General features: G+C 35.7%; 1 protein-coding gene and 1 non-coding gene across 3 annotated transcripts; one reads left to right on the forward strand and one right to left on the reverse strand.

The window, feature by feature from the left end:
* The first annotated feature begins 899 nt into the window (after positions 1–899).
* On the forward strand, positions 900–1,003 carry LOC127099472 (small nucleolar RNA Z279/snoR105/snoR108). Its single transcript, XR_007793969.1, has one exon. It is a non-coding gene; the product is annotated as a small nucleolar RNA Z279/snoR105/snoR108 (small nucleolar RNA).
* A 120-nt stretch (positions 1,004–1,123) lies between these two features.
* On the reverse strand, positions 1,124–6,220 carry LOC127093457 (protein PSK SIMULATOR 2). 2 transcript variants are annotated; one of them, XM_051032384.1, is made up of 13 exons: positions 5,778–6,220; positions 5,443–5,674; positions 4,670–4,983; positions 4,471–4,563; positions 4,269–4,359; positions 3,866–3,959; positions 3,567–3,664; positions 3,390–3,459; positions 3,197–3,294; positions 2,933–3,049; positions 2,763–2,839; positions 2,197–2,241; positions 1,124–1,976 (listed from the first exon to the last, which is right to left on the reverse strand). In XM_051032384.1, the coding sequence occupies exons 2-13, from the start codon at positions 5,650–5,652 to the stop codon at positions 1,532–1,534; spliced, it is 1,752 nt and encodes a 583-aa protein (XP_050888341.1). In that variant the 5' UTR covers positions 5,653–5,674; positions 5,778–6,220; the 3' UTR covers positions 1,124–1,531. The 2 variants fall into 2 exon arrangements, with proteins under 2 accessions (XP_050888341.1, XP_050888340.1); XM_051032383.1 differs by having other exon boundaries at positions 3,197–3,297.
* Positions 6,221–20,238: the final 14,018 nt, after the last annotated feature.

A 20,238-nucleotide genomic window follows, 5' to 3' on the forward strand; every position in this document is an offset into this window, starting at 1 on the left:
AACTTTAGATTACGTAGTTGTCTCTTATACATTGTCATTTATTTTTTATTTTGACTAAATTATTTTAAAGATATGCAATAATTATAAATTAAAATACTTTTTATTCACATATTTATTCATAAATATTACTATCAAAGTGGCCGAACGTGTAAAGGAATAAAAGTGTGTTGAAATTTCAATTGAATTTTGTCATGTGAAGCTTCCCAAATCCTAGCAGCTAGTTGTAGTTGCCAGCAAGTGTAACCTTTCCGGCAGAGATGCTAAATGGATAATAAAAAGTGAGTCTTATTTGACAACTTCTAAAGACCATATAGATATGCTCTATATCATATCAACGATTATTATACTATTATTTTATGTGTAGTGCAAGACTTATAAACACTAGCTTTTGACATTTTATTCACAATTGTATAATGTTTTGTTCTGGTAGTTGAGTAGCTGAATCTACTATTCATGTTAACTTAACTTACCACTTTCTGGTTGGAATAATTCTTCCCACTATTGTTCCATTGTTTCAGTTTTTGATATTGCCTAACAATTGAGCATAACCAGAAAGTTGATTCATGCTGTTATAGATGCATTGAAGCTTAATTTAATTCAGCACTTTGTATTTGGAATATTAGGGGAAGTAGATAGATTACATTAGGCCAAATCTGGTTCATGAGACAAAACGAAAAGCAGCCAAATTATTGAGTTGCACAAGAAAATGAAACTTGTTTCGAAACATTTGATTACTTGGTTAATTTAGAAGAGTGAAAGCATGAATTGGAGCATGGAGTGCGCGTGACGTTATGTTACTTATAACCCCACATCGAATCATATATTGATATAGGAATAATTGGATGCTATAAGATCAAAAGATTAAAGTAATTTAAAACCATGATCCTTCAGGCAGAAATGGGATATGAGGAGTGGTCGAGTCTCGCATTTAATATGCGAGTTGGGTGTTCGCCCCAAGCCTGGTTACGACAATTGGGCACTCTCATCTAATCAATCTGATCCCTAATAGCCCATCCCCAAAGGGTTAATTAAGTTAATAAATTTGTTTATACAATAGTTTCAGTAGTTTTTTATATTTATATTTTATGAGACTAAATTGGAATATTAATTAATCTTAGATATCTTCATTCAAAGTTAATAATAATAAACATGGACGGAATTTATACCATGGTATCGAACATAAAAAAACAAGCATATATTCTATTTACAACTTTCCTATGCCAAAAAGTGTTCTATTTAGCTTTCCTTTCTATATATGTAAGTACCTAGTAAATTTCAAAGCAAACAATAAAAAAAATTATGTATAGATATACAATATATGAATTGACAATGGTTGTCAATGTTGGATGATAAAAATTGGAGTTATTCAATCCACTCTTTAAATCTGTCAAAATATTCTACAGATAGCATGCTTTCTGATAGTATATTTTGATAGAAATTACATTATCGAAAAAGTTGTTTTAATAAATTCTTGTGTTATAGGGATTGATTGAAAAACTCTTTATAATTAACCAACAAAAGTCTGAGCATCTTATAGGCCATCCATAACATCCAAGTCCAACTTTGTTGCAAAGAGCCACTTAGCTGGTGAGCTCCCAACACTGTTGCTAAAATGCCAAACCATAGCTTCTTTTTTCTTAGTCCCTGCAAGATTCTCACTTTTGCTAATTCCTGGAATCCATCTCCTTGTAGTTACCTCTTCCAACAATCTCCTTTCCTCTTCAGACAACTGAGTCAGCGAAATGAATTGCAACATCTTTGACTGAAAATGGAGTCCTTTGTTGGGAGAAGAAGTTCTTGTACTAGACATTGGTCTTGTGGCGTTGTGTCTGTATCTTGCAAAAGTAACTAAACAGTGAAGCAGAACCAATAGTTCCAGGATGTGAAAATCTGTCTTCTGTTTGTTGGCGTAATGGAGTGTGTGAAGGCGAATAAGGTTGGCTTCTTTGCCTGCTATCTTTTCTACAGACTCACTACTGCAAAACCCATATCTAAAGTTAATAAATCACAAACTAAATGCAAAGTCTAATTGTCCTATAAAACAAGTAAAACTAGCACGTGTTTGAATTGACGATGAATTTGACAGAACCATCGTGTATGACTGTAATTTTGAGAAAATCAACATTTTAAAGTTTCGAGGAAGTCACATTGCTACCATAATTTCATCAAACTCGTGCACTAAACTAAGCAATCTACCTTGTATTTGCCCATTCGCCAACCCATCCAAAACCTTGGTGTGCTCTGCAACATATACAGATAAGAAAAACAGAATAAGCCATTTATAAGGTATCGATTTTGAAGAAAAAGTGGGGAATAACGTGCTGTAATTTCCAATTTTGTTTTTAATAATAAAAAGGGAAAAATTCATTAACATGAATGATACATATCCTTTTTATTTTTCAAACAAAGATTAATTATGGTTACTTGATGTGAAAGTTACACTTATTACATGTCTGTTTAAATAAGAGATGCATCATACATCTTGTATATTTTAAGAAAATAGAGGGACATGTGTGTAATTGAAATTTTTATATGATCATTAGTTACAAAAATAAACATGTGAAAATATGATTATATGCACTTAGATGTATAGTTATTTAAATTTCAAATGTTGATTTGTGAGCGAGTCACTATAATTAGTCACTTCATCTTTAAAAGTGACACTTTTGTTTCTAGAGAAAGTCAAATTACTAATTTTCAATTCAAATAACAAAACAATGCAACTGGGACACCATGTGCAAAGAATAGTAGTATTATCATACTTGGCCGTATTTGTGGCAAATGGAGTAAGCCACTGGAGAATCTTATCCATTTCAGCTTTGACTTGAGCAACGGAGAGCTACACAATATTTCCAATTAGCATACTCCAAACAAGAAATTAAACTCTAATCTTCAAGCAGAAGGTAAAATGTACTAGAAAAATCGTGTATACCTCTCTTGTAACGGTATCGTTTTGCAACCTGGAAGGAAGAGCGTTCTTAATATTTTTGGGCAAACCTTTATACAATGTGTCCCTCATATTCGGAGGAAGAACAGTTGGGCGTGATGCCTGATATAAAGTTAGAAACCATCATTGTATGTAGATAAAGAAACCAAATAAATAAACTATCCACAAAGGCCACATTTTTTATTGCAATTTTCTGCAATATTGTCTCTACTATCTGGTATGGATAAAACATTATGGAACTAGACTTACTATCACATTTATCTGATTGATAATGTTAGCATAGTGCAGTGCAAGACCAGCTTCGCCTAGTCTTTGAGGTCGGTTCCGATTTTTTACTGCAATTGTACCTGCTATAAGAATCCCCGATTTAATAAAAAATTTATGCATATAATTCAGGCAAGTAGCAATTGATTTCAAATTCATGTTTGGTATGTTTCCATACCATTTTTCCCAAGGAACTCGAAAATCGCTTGATGTATGTGTGTGGCTATATCAACAAGCTTTTCAACTATCTGTAGTAGGTAGGTGAAAAGAATAAGTCTATTATTGTAAAATGTGCTGAAATAGAACAGTTATTCAACAATGATAGATTCAAATGAGGAATTATTCCTTCTTATACCTCCTCTAAATTTTTGGACCAAAGGGATTTCCTTTGCAAGCTCTTCACAAGCTTTCTTTGATGCTTAAGCTCACTATGAAAAGCTGTGAGACCTTCCCCTACAATAACAAAGAAACTGACTTATGAATGTGTAGATACGAGTTACAATACAAACATTTTAGTCTGAGATTTTCTAGAAGTCATGATATTGATTACAAGTAAAATTCAAAATAATCTCAATAAATTCTAAAAAACTACATTGATCATTGATATTGAGAGTTAGAACTTTTGAGGGGAAATTATTTAATGATGTTTCTAACCATTGAGAGGAAGATTTAAGAACTCCAATTCCTTAACCTTTTGGTTATAATCTTGTTGAAAACGGTCCAATGCATTCAACTCATGGTATAATTCCTACACACAGAAAATAACAATACTTATTTAAAGAAGGAACTAAAAAATCGTAGTACAAAGCAGAAATTCAACCCCATCAGAAGTAGAAAATATGGGAAATCTAAAGTTTAAACAACATTGATAATAGCCTAAACTCTACCAAAATATGAATAAACTTTGTTGATATGCTACAAAAATGAATATTCATACACTTTAAGGTATTGTATAAGAAACAATATCAACATAATGTTTTTGCTATTTCCTCAGAATCAGTTAACCAATTCGATAAACACAGAAGAAAAACTTAATTTAAAATTACTATTTTCTTACAGCAGTATTCTGAGCTAGAGAGGACAAGTCTTGCATAGTCTTTTCTGCCTCTGCCCTAAGTTGCTTGTTGCTTAAGGCATCCAAGTCTAATCTGAAATTGTTTGTGAAATAAAATTATAATCCGAAATGTTTTTTATTTGTTTCTAAATGATTTACCATATAACATTGTCTTAAGGTTGCATGCAAAACCAAACAAACTCACCGCAAGAAATATCGATCGAGGTTATGCCACTGAGGGTCCTTACAAGTATTTCCAAATCTAACTACTTCCCGGGAGAAGACATTGAATTCTTCCCTGAAAATTAACCCAAAATTCAAAGATAATGAACATAAAGAGAAAGCAAAATATAATACATTCATAGGATTTTGAAGCTTATGATGGTATATGAACAAGTAAGAACCTTTTATCAGCCTCCACAAAACTGATTAACTCCTTTGTATCAGTAGAAACTAACTTCTGCACCCCTTCTGATTGTAAAATCTCATTCTTAAGTAACTGAATATTTTCTTCAGATAATGAATGAAACAAAATTGATCCTCTTGTTATTGTATTAGCTACTTCAAAGGCCAACATAGATATTTTATTCCTTTTAGGAACCATGCCAGTTATAAAACCATCACTGGTACTTAACTTTGGCAAACTACTTCCCAGTGTGTCCAAAACTTCCACTGCCTTCTCACTAGCTCTTCCTAGCAAGGACCCTCTTTGGGAGACCTATAAAACAAAGAAATCATAAATCAAAATGTGAAACATGAAAATAAATTTCAATCTATGAAGCACCGACACCGGAAACAGACACCGACACTGACACTGACTCTGACACGAGCACACATTTTCTAAAGAGACGTCGGTGCCACAGAGATTCCAATTACAGAATGCGAAAACAAGTGATTAAATTAAGAAGCAACATATTGACTTTAATTAATTACACAGTTTACAGTAAAAATAAATTGCAGATTCAGGAAAATCACTAGTCATATTAGCGAAAGTAACCGTTCATTTCCTAGTGAAAATTACTTTTACAGAAACTTCCAAATTCCAATCCTATGCTATAAATTCATACACTATAAGTTACTTTATCATTAATCCACTATTTACCTAATAGAATCATAGTACTAATTAACATTCACAAATAAATTAATACTAAAATCGATAACTAGAGGAAGTAATTACCTGTTTTCTCCTTGTTAATTTGAGATTTGTATCATCATCAACTAGTTTGAACTCAGTAGAAAATCCAGAGTTCGACTTCTTTGAATTTGAATAACAATTTCCCTTTCTGTTTACAAAGCTCTTTAACCTGTTAAGATTCCTAACACCAGAAACTTCACTCTCACCATTTTTATTTCTCTCGGCTTTACCAGCCGAACAAACCGATCCCATAATCGTCGGAAAAATCGAAATCCTGCACAAATTCAATTGAAATGAAAACAATAACTAACACATTGACATGCACAAAAGCGTGGAAAGAGTTAGTTAGTTAGTTAGTTAGGATGAAGATAGTGTACCCGTTAAATCAGTGTTTAGAAGAGAGTATCGAAATGTTAAACCGAAATTCAGTTAAGAATTGAACACGAGTATTATATTTGAGTTAGGAATTAATCTCATGAGTTTGACTAAAAGAGAATGAGAAAAATGTGAAGGATATTCGCACAGTTGAATAATGGAATTGGAATGATATTAACTAATAAAAGTAAACGTAGAAAATAGAAATTAAAAAAGAGACGCTGAAATGGAATTGAAAGGGGATTGAAACATGTGGTTATGGAAGTTTCGTGGCAAGAAGCACGACGACGACGAAGAAGCTATGGTAATTGACTCGAGTGAAATGAAATAGTAATAGAAAGAAATGAAGACTGTTTCAATGATAGTAATTTTGTAGTACGTAGGCATGTCGCTATCTTGGACTTGGTAAATGAGAGAGAAAGAAACGTGAAAATGGACGTAGTTTTGGTGCCGCCCAATGCCTACTATGGATCTGTTTCGTTTGTTTTAGGCTACGCTTTTCGTCTCAATACCATCATCACTTCATGTTTGGTGCACATGATAAACATATTAATTCAAGAGAGGTGTGTTACAATGACCTAGAGCCCACCAGTAAAACTCTTTACCAATTTAAAATTCAAATTTTAACATTACATTTCAAGCTTGTTTCTCAAATTTCAATTCCATAAGAAAAAAAAAGTTTGATTTTATGAAGAAATAATGTTTATTTTTGGGTTAAATATGCAAGGCATTTTCATTATATAATTAATTTTTTTGGATTTTCCTTGTAAGGTAAAGGTTATGTTATTTGACTTTTTAAGTGACAAGTTGATAAGGAATATTCTCTTTCTATTGATATGGTCTATCTAAGTGTTTTTTATTTATTTATATTTTAAACATGTGGATTTTTTTTATTAATGTGTCTATACCCGCATCCATACCTTCTTATTTAAGTGAGGGTTCTCATTTTTACCCTATCCGTTATGGATGTTTTAGTGGATATTTATATAGAGAATGAGTCAAATTGTCATCCCTAATTTCGGGTCGTCAAATTTTAGAAGGGGTGTTGGTTTTGAATGAGATTTTAGACCTCGCCAAAAGAAGTAAATAGGGGTTTTTAATTTTAAAGGTAGATTTCGAAAAGGCCTATGATTGCATATCGTGGGGTTTCCTGAGATTTATGTTGAGATCTTTAGGCTTTAGCAGTAAATGAAGATTATGGATGAAGTCATATATCTTTGAAACTTCTTTCTCGGTCCTTGTTAACGAGAGCCCGACTAAAGACTTCAAATGTCAGAGAGTTTGAGGCAAGGGGATCCGTTATCCCCTTTCCTTTTTTCAACGGTCTCAGAAGGATTAATAAGTATGTTGAACAAGACTATAGATATTGGAGACATTAAGGGCTTCAAGTTAAATGATAATCTAGAGTATATCATGTTGCAATTTACAGGCGATATGATGATAATGGGGGAAGGATCCTGGTAGAATTTATGGAGTTTAAAAGCGGTGCTTAGAGGTTTCAAGTTAGTTTTTGGGCTGAAAATTATTATTTTTCAAAAGAAAATAATATTGTTTGAATCTAAATGAGCATTTTATGGAGGTTGCTTCACACTTCTTGTCCTATTGTAAAGATTTTCTGCCTTTTAATTTTTTAGGTATTCTGGTAGGGTGCAATCTTAGGAGAGTCTTTTCGTGGAATGAAATTATTGACAAACTGAGAAAGAAGTTGGATGTTTGGAGAGGAAAACTTCGATCGATTGGTGGGAGATTAACTCTAATTAACTTTACTCTTAATAATGTTCCCATTTACATGTTACCGTTCTACAAATCTCGGAAGAAGATCCTGAAAGAAATTGTGTGTATCCAGAGCAATTTTTTATGGTTGGGGAATTAAGAGAAGAGGGGGTATTGTGCGGGTGAGTTGGAAGAATGTTTGCAAGATTAAGAAGAATGAAGGGTTAGGGATAAAGAATATAAAGTTGTTAAACATGGCATTGACGTCTAAATAGAAATGGAGATTAATTCAAGATCAAAGAGCAATTTAGAAAGGTACCTTAGAGCATCGTTATGGGGAGATGGATAGGGAAATCTTTGATGTCATCCATAGAAACCAAATAAAAGGGAGGACAAAGAAAATGTTTTTGGTTATTTTACTCGCTAGAGTGTTACAACTTTATGCCTACATACCCTCAAATTTATTGAAGGACCAGAGCACCGTAGTTCGTCTAAAAAATGTTTGTTTGTTTGTTGTTTTTAGATTTTGAAAGTTCTCAACGCATCAGGGCGGGGAAATGTTTGATTTGAAAATGTCTCAATGCACAAGGGCATAGGACTTAAGGTTTGAATGTGTTAGATTGACTTTAATTTGATTTCAGTTCATTGCAAAATGTTATGACTAATTCGCTTTGTTTTTTACCGTACCATATAGTGGCTAATGCTCAGGCTACCCACGTATTGGTTAATGTTAGTTTTACTCTTGGGTTCAGATTTCTTCCCTTTTTGGAGTCAAACAACATAATCCTTTGGTTTATACCATATTTGTTATCACTCTTCTATCACCTCCCACCATTAGTTCTATGAACTACGGAGCTTTGAATTCCTTATTTCACTATAAGGATATGTAGGCATGAGGGTCATATCTCTTTCCCCTGGGTTTTATCGATATTTTCCCTTTCCTTCAGGAATAAATAAAGTTCGATTGCAACTCTGTTATATGTTCGAGCTTGTGATGCATTCAAGTATTTCCGCTAGCTTCACCAACAAAACATACTTGATTCTTATTGGATGAAATTCTGGTATACGGTAGCTTGGGTGTTAGAAAGACTTTCCAAATTTCATTAGATTCAACTTGATGCGTAGTATCGCACGCAGGGAATTCTCTTTTGAACCATTCAGGTCCATTACGTTTGTCATCGAAGGGGCCATTTAAGGAGTAAAGTTGTAGCATTTTACAAACACCGTATAGTATTAGGTGAAACTCTCTAGTGTCGAAAATCCTTTTTCAGCGGGAGTGTGAAAGACTAGTCAGTTTCCTTCAATCGGCCAGTCTTTGGATCCTCTAGTAGGGTGATTGGGTTTGTTTTCCACCAAGGATAGCTCAAAAGTGACATTAATCCAGAGTTATAGGAGCCAGAAGGGACCTACTATTAAAAGTGTGCCTTTGGGATTGTTAGTCAGTTTAAATGTCTTCATGCCAATGGATGCCAAACTTGAAGCTTCATAAAGTGAAGTTAAAATCAATTGGCTTAAGTAGACGTTCCACTTGCAGAGAACTCGAACAAAAAATTAAGTGGGGCAATCATAGAGATAAGAAGGCAACATGTTCTTGAAGGAGAATTGTGATCCAAAATGCAGCGGAAACTAAAATTTTCTCCTTTAGAGATCCTTACGAATGGTCATGATCAGTGATAGAATATTTACCTCTTGTGACGATTGAAACCTTTGGTGCAGATCTCTTGTGACGATCAAAACCTTTGATGCAGATCCACTGAGCGATCACGAACGTTGAACGATGACAACGTCTCTACTCAGTCCACACGAACGGATCCTTCAATCTCAATGCTAGCTGGTACGAATGAAGGCTTTGAGTGAGTGAGTGAGAGAGAGAGAGAGAGAGAGAGAAAACGAAAATAATGCAACCGCAATGAATGCTTCTGCACAAGGGTTCTATTTATAGAACCACTTGTGTGGGCTTCAAGCTAAAAAGCCCACTTAAGTGTATTTTGGCCCATATCTTATAATATGCCCAAAATCACTTAAGCCCATGGTACCTTACCACATTTCGTATTCTACTTAAGTACACCGTACCTTACGATGTTCTATAATTCACTTAAGTGCACCGTACCTTATGGTGTTCCTTAGTTACTCTATCTCTCATCAATCCGTCCTTTGTGTGTGACCCTGTAGGTTTTCACGGCGTTGGCAATTATATTAAATCAAGTATTTAACATAATAAACAGTGAGCGGTATCTAGCAACACATCACTGCTACCCAAGACACGAAAATATCATGTGATCTGACAAATCCTTCTGTGATAATACTTATGTGTATAATTACCCTTTTGCCCTTATGTTTATATTGAACACAAGGCATAGACCGTGTCATCCTTGTCCAGTTCAATATTGGGCCCATAGACATTTATCCTATTATGCAGGATGGGCAAATTCAATCTAGGTCACTCATGTCCCTCAACATGCTTCGTGGAGTACCCATCAACTGTCGTTATGGTTATCCGATTACGGACAATGTTTGATCAATAATAAAGCACTCGACTCTACATCTAGGGTCCATAGTGGTTTCAGGTCGAAGAGTGGTATACACCATTATCACCATGAGAATAACTTATGACACTTTGCATAACTTTCTATATAGTATTCTCATAGCGGGTCAATCCGGTATAAATATTACTCTTAATATTCATACCTATGTTTAAGACTTGATAACTCTTTATCCATGATCCATGAGATGTGATCATCAGTCTATATACATAATAGTCTTTATGCTTTAATGTTATCCCACTTCACAATAAAGCTCGACTACAGATACTTTAAGAATAATGTCCTTATGTTTAATGTGATCTCATGATTAAGTCATACTTGATACATTATTAAACAAACATAATAAAGAAAAAGCTTTTTATTATTAATAAATAATTCGATACAAGTACCAAAAGTATTGGCCTCTAGGGCTTACACCAACAATCTCCTACTAGCACTAGAACCAATCAGGCATACCCCTAATGCCCATAGATCTAGTATGGCCATCATGCTTCTGCTGTGCAAGAGGCTTTGTCAGTGGGTCAGCAATATTGTCAAGTGTAGGTACTCTGCATATTTTCACATCTCCTCTATCTATTATCTCTCGAATGAGGTGATAACGCCTAAGTATGTGTTTGGATCGTTGGTGAGATCTAGGCTCCTTGGCTTGTGCGATAGCACCATTGTTATCACAGTAGAGACCAATGGGATCCACAATGCTAGGAACTATGCCAAGTTCACTAATGAACTTTTTAATCCAAACAGCTTCCTTTGTTGCACTTGAGGCAGCAATATACTCGGCCTCGGTTGTAGAATCAGCAACAGTATCTTGCTTTGAACTTTTCCAGCTCACAGCGCCACCGTTTAAGCAAAACACATAACCAGATTGCGATCTAAAGTCATCCTTATCTGTCTGGAAGCTAGCATCGGTGTATCCAATTACAGCCAACTCTTCCTGACCTCCATATATCAAGAATAAGTCCTTAGTCCTTCTCAAATACTTAAGGATATTCTTGACAGCTACCTAGTGAGCATCACCAGGATCAGATTGGTACCTACTCGTTGCACTTAAAGCATACGAGACATCTGGTCGAGTACATAACATGGCATACATGATAGATCCTATTGCAGATGCATATGGAATCTTATTCATGCGATCCCTTTCTTCCTTAGTTGAAGGGGATTGTGTTTTTGATAGACACAAGCCATGTTGCATAGGTATGAATCCTTTCTTGGAATCATGCATATTAAAGCGTCTTAGCACTTTGTCTATGTATGTACTCTGACTTAGGCCAAGCAGTCTTTGTGATCTATCTCTATAGATTCTGATTCCTAATATATAGGCTGCTTCACCTAGGTCCTTCATAAAAAAGCATTTCCCCAACCAAGACTTTACTTGTTGCAGGGTAGGGACATCGTTTCCAATGAGTAATATGTCATCTACATATAATACCAGGAAAACTATCATGCTCCCACTAACCTTCTTGTAGACACAAGGCTCATCTTCGTTCTTGATGAATCCATATTGTTTTACTGTTTCATCAAAATGAATATTCCAGCTTCTGGAAGCTTGCTTCAATCCATAAATTGATCTTTGTAACTTACATATCTTTTGGGCTTTTTCTGGTATGTCAAATCCTTCAGGCTGTGTCATATACACATCCTCAAGAAAATTCCCATTAACGAAAGCAGTTTTGACATCGATCTGCCATATTTTATAATCATGATATGCAGTGATAGCAAGTAAAATCCGAACAGATTTAAGCATTGCAACTGGTGAAAAGGTTTCATCATAGTCAATCCCATGAATTTGTTTATAGCCTTTTGCAACCAGTCTTGCCTTATAGGTATGTACCTTACCCTCTATGTCAGTCTTATTTTTGAAGACCCACTTGCATCCTATAGGGTTAACTCCTACAGGAGGCTCTACCAAGGTCCAAACCTGGTTTGTGTACATGGAATCCATTTCAGATTTCATGGCTTCTAGCCACTTCTCAGACTCGGGACCAGTTATGGCCTCTTGGTAGGTCACAGGCTCATCTTGATCCATGAGTAATACATCACCTTGATCAGTTATGAGATATCCATATCTCTCAGGTAGTTGACGTATCCTGCTTGACCTACGCTGGTCTTGTTCTACTTGAGCAGGTTGCTCTTCCACAACTACTTGTGTTTCCTGCTCTAATTCCACCATAGGTGTATCTATGCTTTGTGATTCTTGAATTTCTTCAAGCTCTACTTTCCTCCCACTGGTTCCTTTGGAAATAAAATCCTTTTCTAGGAAAATTCCAGTTCGAGCGACAAACACTTTGCCCTCAGAAGGATTGTAGAAATAATACCCTCTTGTTTCTTTAGGATACCCCACAAATAAGCATTTGTCAGATTTGGGCTCAAGCTTAGTTGAAATTTGTCGTTTCACATAAACTTCGCAACCCCAAATCTTCATGTAAGACATATGTGGTTTCTTACCACTCCATATCTCATATGGTGTCTTCTCAACCTATTTGGATGGAACACGGTTAAGTGTGTAAGCTGTTGTCAATAGTGCATGTCCCCAAAAGGAGTTTGGAAGATCAGCGTGACTCATCATGGATCGGACCATGTCTAACAGGGTTCAATTTCTTCTCTCAGATACATCGTTCCATTGGGGTATTCCAGGAGGAGTAAGTTGGGATAGGATCCCACACTCTTTCAGATGGTCATCAAACTCTAGGCTTAAATACTCACCACCTCGATCTGATCGAAGATTTTTAATATTCTTACCTAGTTGGTTTTGTACTTCATTCTTGAATTCCTTGAACTTTTCAAAGGACTCTGATTTGTGTTTCATTAAATACACATAACCATATCTACTGAAATCATCAGTAAATGTTATGAAGTACTGAAAACCTCCTCTGGCTGGTATGTTCAGTGGTCCACATACATCAGTATGTATGAGGGCCAAAAGATCATTAGCTCTTTCACCTTTTCCTGTGAACGGAGACTTTGTCATCTTTATAATTAAACAAGATCTGCAGGTCTCATATGATTCATAATCAAAAGAGTCCAACAGTCCATCTTTGTGGAGTTTGGAAATGCGTTTCTCATTTATGTGGCCTAATCGACAATGCCAAAGGTAAGTTGGATTTAACTCGTTAGGTTTCATCCTTTTAGTATTAATGTTATAAATAGGCATTTCGAGATCAAGGACATATAGTCCATTGCTCATTTGTGCAGTTGCATAGAATATATCATTCAAATAAATTGAGCAACAATTGTTCTTTATTATAAATGAAAAACCAAACTTGTCCAAACAATGAAATGGAAATAATATTCCTGCTAATTGCAGATACATAATAACAGTTCTCTAACTGAATTATTAAACCACTAGGTAAAGTCAATACATAAGTTCCTACGGCTAAAGCAACAACCTTTGCTCCATTGCCAACTCGTAGGTCAACTTCACCTTTTGCCAAATCTCTACTTCTTTTTAGCCCTTGCACATTTATACAAATGTGAGAACCACATCCAGTATCTAATACCCATGATGCAGAAGTAGATAAATTTATTTCAATAACAAAAATACCTGAAGTTGAAGTCTCTACTCCATTCTTCGTATCTTCCAGGTACTTTGGGCAGTTTCTCTTCCAGTGTCCGGTCTTACCGCAATGGAAGCGGGTGCCTGCCTTTGCTATGCCTCCACTAGGCTTCAAAGCAGCAACAATAGGTCTGGGTTTGGCAACTTCCTTGCCTTTCCCTTTATCACCCTGCTTGATGGGCCTTTTGTTCTGTCTCTTTCCATTTCCGATCATCAGAATGGACTTCCCTTTTGACTTCAGGTTCTGCTCAGCAGTTCTTAACATGCCTAGCAGTTCAGGAAGCGATTTGTCCATGTCATTCATATTGAAATTTAGGACAAATTGACTGAATCTATCTGGCAACGATTGCAAGATAAAATCAGTCGCAAGTTCCTTTCCGAGGGGAAAACCCAACCTTTCAAGGTTTTCCATATACCCAATCATCTTGAGCACATGGGGACTTACAGGGGCTCCCTCAGCTAACTTGCTTTGAAAAAGGGCTTTTGAAACTTCAAACCTCTCATGCCTTGCTTGCTCTTGATAGAGCATCTTCAGGTGTTCGATCATATCGAACGCTGTCATGTTCTCATGTTGCTTTTGCAATTCTGAGTTCATGGTAGCTAGCATGAGACAAGCAGTTTCATTGGCATCATCGACATGCTTCTTATAAGCATCTCTTTCTGCCTTAGGTGTAGAACTAGGAGGTTCCTCTTCAGGAACAGGTTTCTCCAAGACATACAGCTTTTTATCATGTTTGAGGACAATCCTCAGGTTTCGGTGCCAATTTAGAAAATTTGTCCCAGACAATTTTTCCTTGTCAAGGATTGATCGCAAAATGTTGTTAGAGGTGTTTGTTGTCATGGTAATCTACATAAGAATTAATGAAAATATAAGTATCAATAACATATTTAATTAGGCCTTTAATTAAATATGCTCCCACTATTTTACTCAAAACAAATGACCCTCATCATTTGATTCGGAAAATCCCGTTGGAAGATTTTCTAGTGGGTCGAGATCCATATTTCACTTCATTCTAAGTCCGCGTAGGCGGATTACACAAAACTAGGTTATTTAGGTAGGAACTCCTTCCAATTGTATCTCATACAACTCTCGAAAATTTCAGTTGGGTGAATAACTCCTTATTCCAATCCATCATATGGATCATTCCTAACTCTTGATTCTAAACATATATAATATTATTATAATTAAGTTTGACCCATCGTTTTAGCAGTTGGATATTACAATTATCCCATCGCACCTTACTAATATAGAACATGCACCTCGCGTAGGCGAAACCTACATTATCCGATACTAGTCTTGATGAGTGTTAAAACTTGGAAAGCATAAACTTAATATTTAGTTTGAGGGAATTGCAATTATTCTGATCTCACCGGCTTATTTATCATATAAATCGTCTCTCACATGCATCAACATACATTCACATGCATCAACATACATTCACATGCATCAACATACATACACATGCATCAACATACATACACATGCATCAATTGTTCTCCCAAGCCAATGAGAGAACCTAAGCTAACCTAATAACGATCTAAGCTTCTCCAAGCAAGATCTTCAAGGTTGTCCTCCTTTGATATTGAATTCTTCTCTTTCTTCATAACATTGTCCTCCTTTGATGTTGAATTCTTCTCTTTCTTCATAACATTACATTATAGAAGAAACTCGTTTTACATACGAGGGATTGAGATGAGAAAAGAAGTTACATTAATAGATTAAAAGGAGAGGCACGACACGCAGGTCGTATTTTAAAACCCAAAACAAGATAAAGGATAATTAAAGCCATAACTGATCACCACAAGGCAATAATAATAAACACATTATTATTATTAATTTTAATTCCTTTAATTACTTAAAACCAAATTAAATTCCGGCGACCGATCACACTACGCAGAGTTAGCCCCCGTTCAGCGAACGGTGGTTCCACTGACCGTTCAGGGGTCAAGGGGCAGCGCCCCTGGCCGAAAATTTTAATGAACAATTCATTTGAAATCGGCGTCATTTTGCATCGACACAACTCTTACGCAGTCACAAAACAGAAACCCCGAGAATTCTGACTCTGTGAGTGTGACGACCGTCACAAGCATGTTATGACCGTCACAGGCCCATGACGAACGTCACGCGACCAAAAACAGAAACGCCTAGAATTCTAGATCTGTGAATGTGACGACCGTCACAAAGCACGTGACGCCCGTCACGTCCAGCTTGTTACGATCGTCACAAGTCCATGACGATCGTCACGCAGCCAAAAACCAGCGCTTTGAAACAGTCAACAGACGTGTTCCAACAAGCCCTTAATTCACAACTTATTGACGGCACAACCCTTGCGCCGTCACTAACCCTAATGCACAAATTTCAGACCGTCAAACACACCTCGATTGTTGATTCAGTATGATTGATCAACATGTCATTGCTTCACCATACTAATGTCAGATTCTGAAGCAAATGACCATTGATCGCTCAAAGGAAAATAACCATTTAGTGTTTGAATGAACGAAATAGAAACAGTATATCATATATACCGTACTTTGCATTAGGATTACTTATATCATATATAAGTTGATCGGTCTCAATTGCGTAACCTATGGACGATCGATGTATCGCTGCTTCACCATACTAATGTCAGTTCCGAAGCATAGTCAACATCAATCATCCAACTCGTACACTCATGACGCCAAACTTAATTACCCGTTTAATTAATTGATTCATTCTGTCTTTTAATCATATAATACAGAAAATAAACAGCTATCCGATTCATGGTTTCGTAAGTGGCTCTGATACCACTGAAGGAGAATTGCGATCCAAAACGCAGCGGAAATTAAAATTTTCTCCTTTAGAGATCCTTACGAATGGTCATGATCAGTGATAGAATATTTACCTCTTGTGACGATTGAAACCTTTGGTGCAGATCTCTTGTGACGATCAAAACCTTTGATGCAGATCCACGGAGCGATCACGAACGTCGAACGATGACAACGTCTCTACTCAGTCCACACAAACGGATTCCTTCAATCTCAGTGCTAGCTGGTACAAATGAAGGCTTTGAGTGAGAGGGAGAGAGAGAGAGAGAGAGAGAGAGAGAGAGAGAGAGAGAGAGAACGAAAATAATGCAACCGCAATGAATGCTTCTTCACAAGGGTTTTATTTATAGAACCACTTGTGTGGGCTTCAAGCTAAAAAGCCCACTTAAGTGTATTTTGGCCCATATCTTATAATATGCCCAAAATCACTTAAGCCCATGGTACCTTACCATATTTAGTATTCTACTTAAGTACCCCGTACCTTACGATGTTCTATAATTCACTTAGGTGCATCGTATCTTACGGTGTTTCTTAGTTACTCTATATCTCATCAATCCGTCCTTTGTGTGTGATCCTGTAGGTTTTCGCGGCGTTGGCAACTATATTAAATCAAGTATTTAACATAATAAACAGTGAGCGGTATCTAGCAACACATCACTGTTACCCAAGACACGAAAATGTCATGTGATCTGACAAATCCTTCTATGATAATACTTATGTGTATAATTACCCTTTTGCCCTTATGTCTATATTGAACACAAGGCATAGACCGTGTCATCCTTGTCCAGTTCAATATTTGGTCCATAGACATATTTCCTATTATGCAGGATGGGCAAATTCCATCTAGGTCACTGATGTCCCTCAGCATGCTTCGTGGAGTACCCATCAACTGTCTTTATGGTTATCCAGTTACGGACAACGTTTGATCAGCAATAAAGCACGCGACTCTACATCTAGGGTCCATATTGGTTTCAGGTCGAAGAGTGGTATACACCATTATCACCATGAGAATAACTTATGACACTTTGCATCACTTTCTATATAGTATTCTCATAGCGGGTCAATCCGGTATAAATATTACTCTTAATATTCATACCTATGTTTAAGACTTGATAACTCTTTATCCATGATCCATGAGATGTGATCATCAGTCTATATACATAATAGTCTTAATGCTTTAATGTTATCCCACTTCACAATAAAGCTCGACTACGGATACTTTAAGAATAGTGTCCTTATGTTTAATGTGATCTCATGATTAAGTCATACTTGATACATTAAACGGACTAGCTATTCTAGGGACTTTATTAAATAAACATAATAAAAAAAAGCCTTTTATTATTAATAAATAATTCGATACAAGTACCAAAAGTATTGGCCTCTAGGGCTTACACCAACAGTTCTTCGTCGGAAACTTCTGTAGTGGCCTCGTCGAAATGGTCAGCAATGAAGTGGGTAAAACTGGCTCGTTTTGAGTGGAACCTAATAATGTCGCCACTGTTAACAAAAGGATTAAAAACTTCGCCTATCAATGGAAGACAAGTGATGGAAGCTATGTCGAACAATGTTGTTATAACCATCCCACGACGCAGTTGGAAAGTGTTCGTCGAACCCTCCCAAAAGTGGAGTGAAGGTAGCAACATGTTCTGGTTATACGCAGGGCTTGCCCTAGATAACTTGATCTGGTCGAAAAGACTTTGATCCTTCTAAGTTTGTTATTTCTTGAACTTTACCTTATTTAACCAACTAAGATAGTTCAATTGGTTGACATAAGGGGAAAACGAAAAACGCGAGTAGACATATAAGTAAGGTCTAAAGGTTTATTTATGGCTGCTAACGATTTTGTTCGATGGTAACAACGAAAAAGCTCACTAATTCTAGCTATGTTCGTATTCAGATCAGGGAACGGGTCAGAGAAAGCATGCATAATATCAGAAATGGTGAAAGGGATCAGTATCTGTGATTTCCAAATAAGTTCTTTCTCTTCCTAAAGAGGAGGATCAGGAACATACAATTGATTTCCAGTGAGAGTAAGTGTAACAATGGATATAGCTAATGGAACTTTTTGGTTCAAAGTTTATTTGGAAGTCATCTGAGTGCGTAAAGTTTAGAGATTTTGCAGAAGGAAACTTAAAATTTTTGTATAAGAAGAAGGAAGTTTGAAGAAAATGAAAGAATAGAAGAGGAATACTATTTATAGTTTGGGAGGAAGAAACTATTCGCTTTCTTTATTTTTTTAAAATAAAAATAAAAAATCAGACTTTGTGACAAGTGTCCCACTAAAAGTGATAAAGTGGGAAGTTAGATTTTATGCATGGCCCACGTCATTTTCCTAGAAAATCAGAGCCATGATGATTCTTCTGAACCTACATGTATCGGAGAGACGTTATAGGGTGTATCCATGATGAAAGTGATGTCAACGCACAATTTTAAATAATGGTGGAACTTAAAAAATGTCATCTGTCTCTCAGAAAAAAAATGGGTGGAAAGTGGCATTTTTGGAGGGAAATTTTTTAGTCAAGAAAATCCAAAAGGGAAATTCGAAAGAAGAATTAGATGGAATGTGAACAAATGTAAGGTAATGTAGTAATGCCTTCCGACCAAAGACTTTGGAAGAGAGAGCGGTGGTATTCGAGACTAAAGAGTCTGGTCTGAGACTTAGTGGAATTTTCAATGGGTTTGATCATTCATCAAGTTCGACAAGTCGAAGGAGTTCGACTAGAAGCAGATTCAATTTTCAAACTGAAGTAATTGTCTTTTGATCTTATCCAAAACGCCATGGACACGTGGAGGACAATTGAAGACTAGTCAAGCATGCAGATATGACATGTTTGACAGAAAGGAATTTGAATGTTGAAAGACTATAAGTTTAGCAGAATCATAAATAGAAATCCTAAGTGGCAAAAATCATTGTAAACTTAGTATACACTAAAAATACTCACATGCAAGAGAGAAACGAATTTTCTAAAAAAATATAATTGTCTATCACTTTCACACTTGTGCAAATAAATTTATTTTTCTTTTAAGTTATTTTTACTTGTTTTATTTAGTATTCAAGTAACTAGTTTCAACCCAATCAAAATCAGTTAATGCATTTACTTTCAAAATTTGATTGCTTTTCTAAGACATTCAGCATTCATTGCAAACAATCCGATAACATTAAATGCACACTTTCTTTTTCAGAAACTTAGCACAAATTTGTTTCAAGATTTACTAGTTTAGTCCTTCAAACAATAAACCTAAAGTTAAATGATTGTTTAAAAAAACACCGGTAAACTACACATTATGGGCATTTATCAACAACCAAACTTGAAGGGCATATGTTAATGAAAATTTTGAATGTTTATGGTAAAGGTCGTCAATTAACAATTATAAATTTGTCTCAAGATGAAAGGATTAACCATCGATATAAGTTTGACGATTAGAAGACAAAAAACAAAATGCATTTGACAATTGGAATATCAAAAACAAAATGCATGCATTATGGATTGTGAAAAACATGATCATTCAACATTTTGTGTAGTACGACATTAACTCCACAAAACATCAATCAACAAAAGTGTGGATCGATTTCAATAGCACATTTTGCTCAGTAAAATAATTGTCACAAATATGTCATTAAAGTAATACCTAATAAATTTAGGTTATCATCAAAATTATATAAGTAGCAGGCTAAATCACTGCATAGTTGCAAAGAAGGCTTACATGACTTTATGACTTTAGAGTGGAAAAGACACCATGTATTTCTCTTAATCTTGGCCAATAAATCAATCCAAGGGTGTGTATTCTATTATGTATTTAAAATATTATTTAAAATATATAAAAAAAAACTATAAATTTCTTACG

The sequence above is a fragment of the Lathyrus oleraceus genome, chromosome 6, assembly GCF_024323335.1.
Source record: "Lathyrus oleraceus cultivar Zhongwan6 chromosome 6, CAAS_Psat_ZW6_1.0, whole genome shotgun sequence".
Lineage (NCBI taxonomy): Eukaryota > Viridiplantae > Streptophyta > Magnoliopsida > Fabales > Fabaceae > Lathyrus > Lathyrus oleraceus.

Coding starts and splice junctions, on each gene's coding strand:
- LOC127093457 (XM_051032383.1), bottom strand. CDS start 5,652: ATGGGATCGGTTTGTTCGGCTGGTAAAGCCGAGAGAAATAAAAATGGT. Junction 4,984..5,442: donor AATTAACAAGGAGAAAACAG/GTAATTACTTCC, acceptor TTTGTTTTATAG/GTCTCCCAAAGAGGGTCCTT. Junction 3,298..3,389: donor CGAGTTCCTTGGGAAAAATG/GTATGGAAACAT, acceptor GGATTCTTATAG/CAGGTACAATTGCAGTAAAA.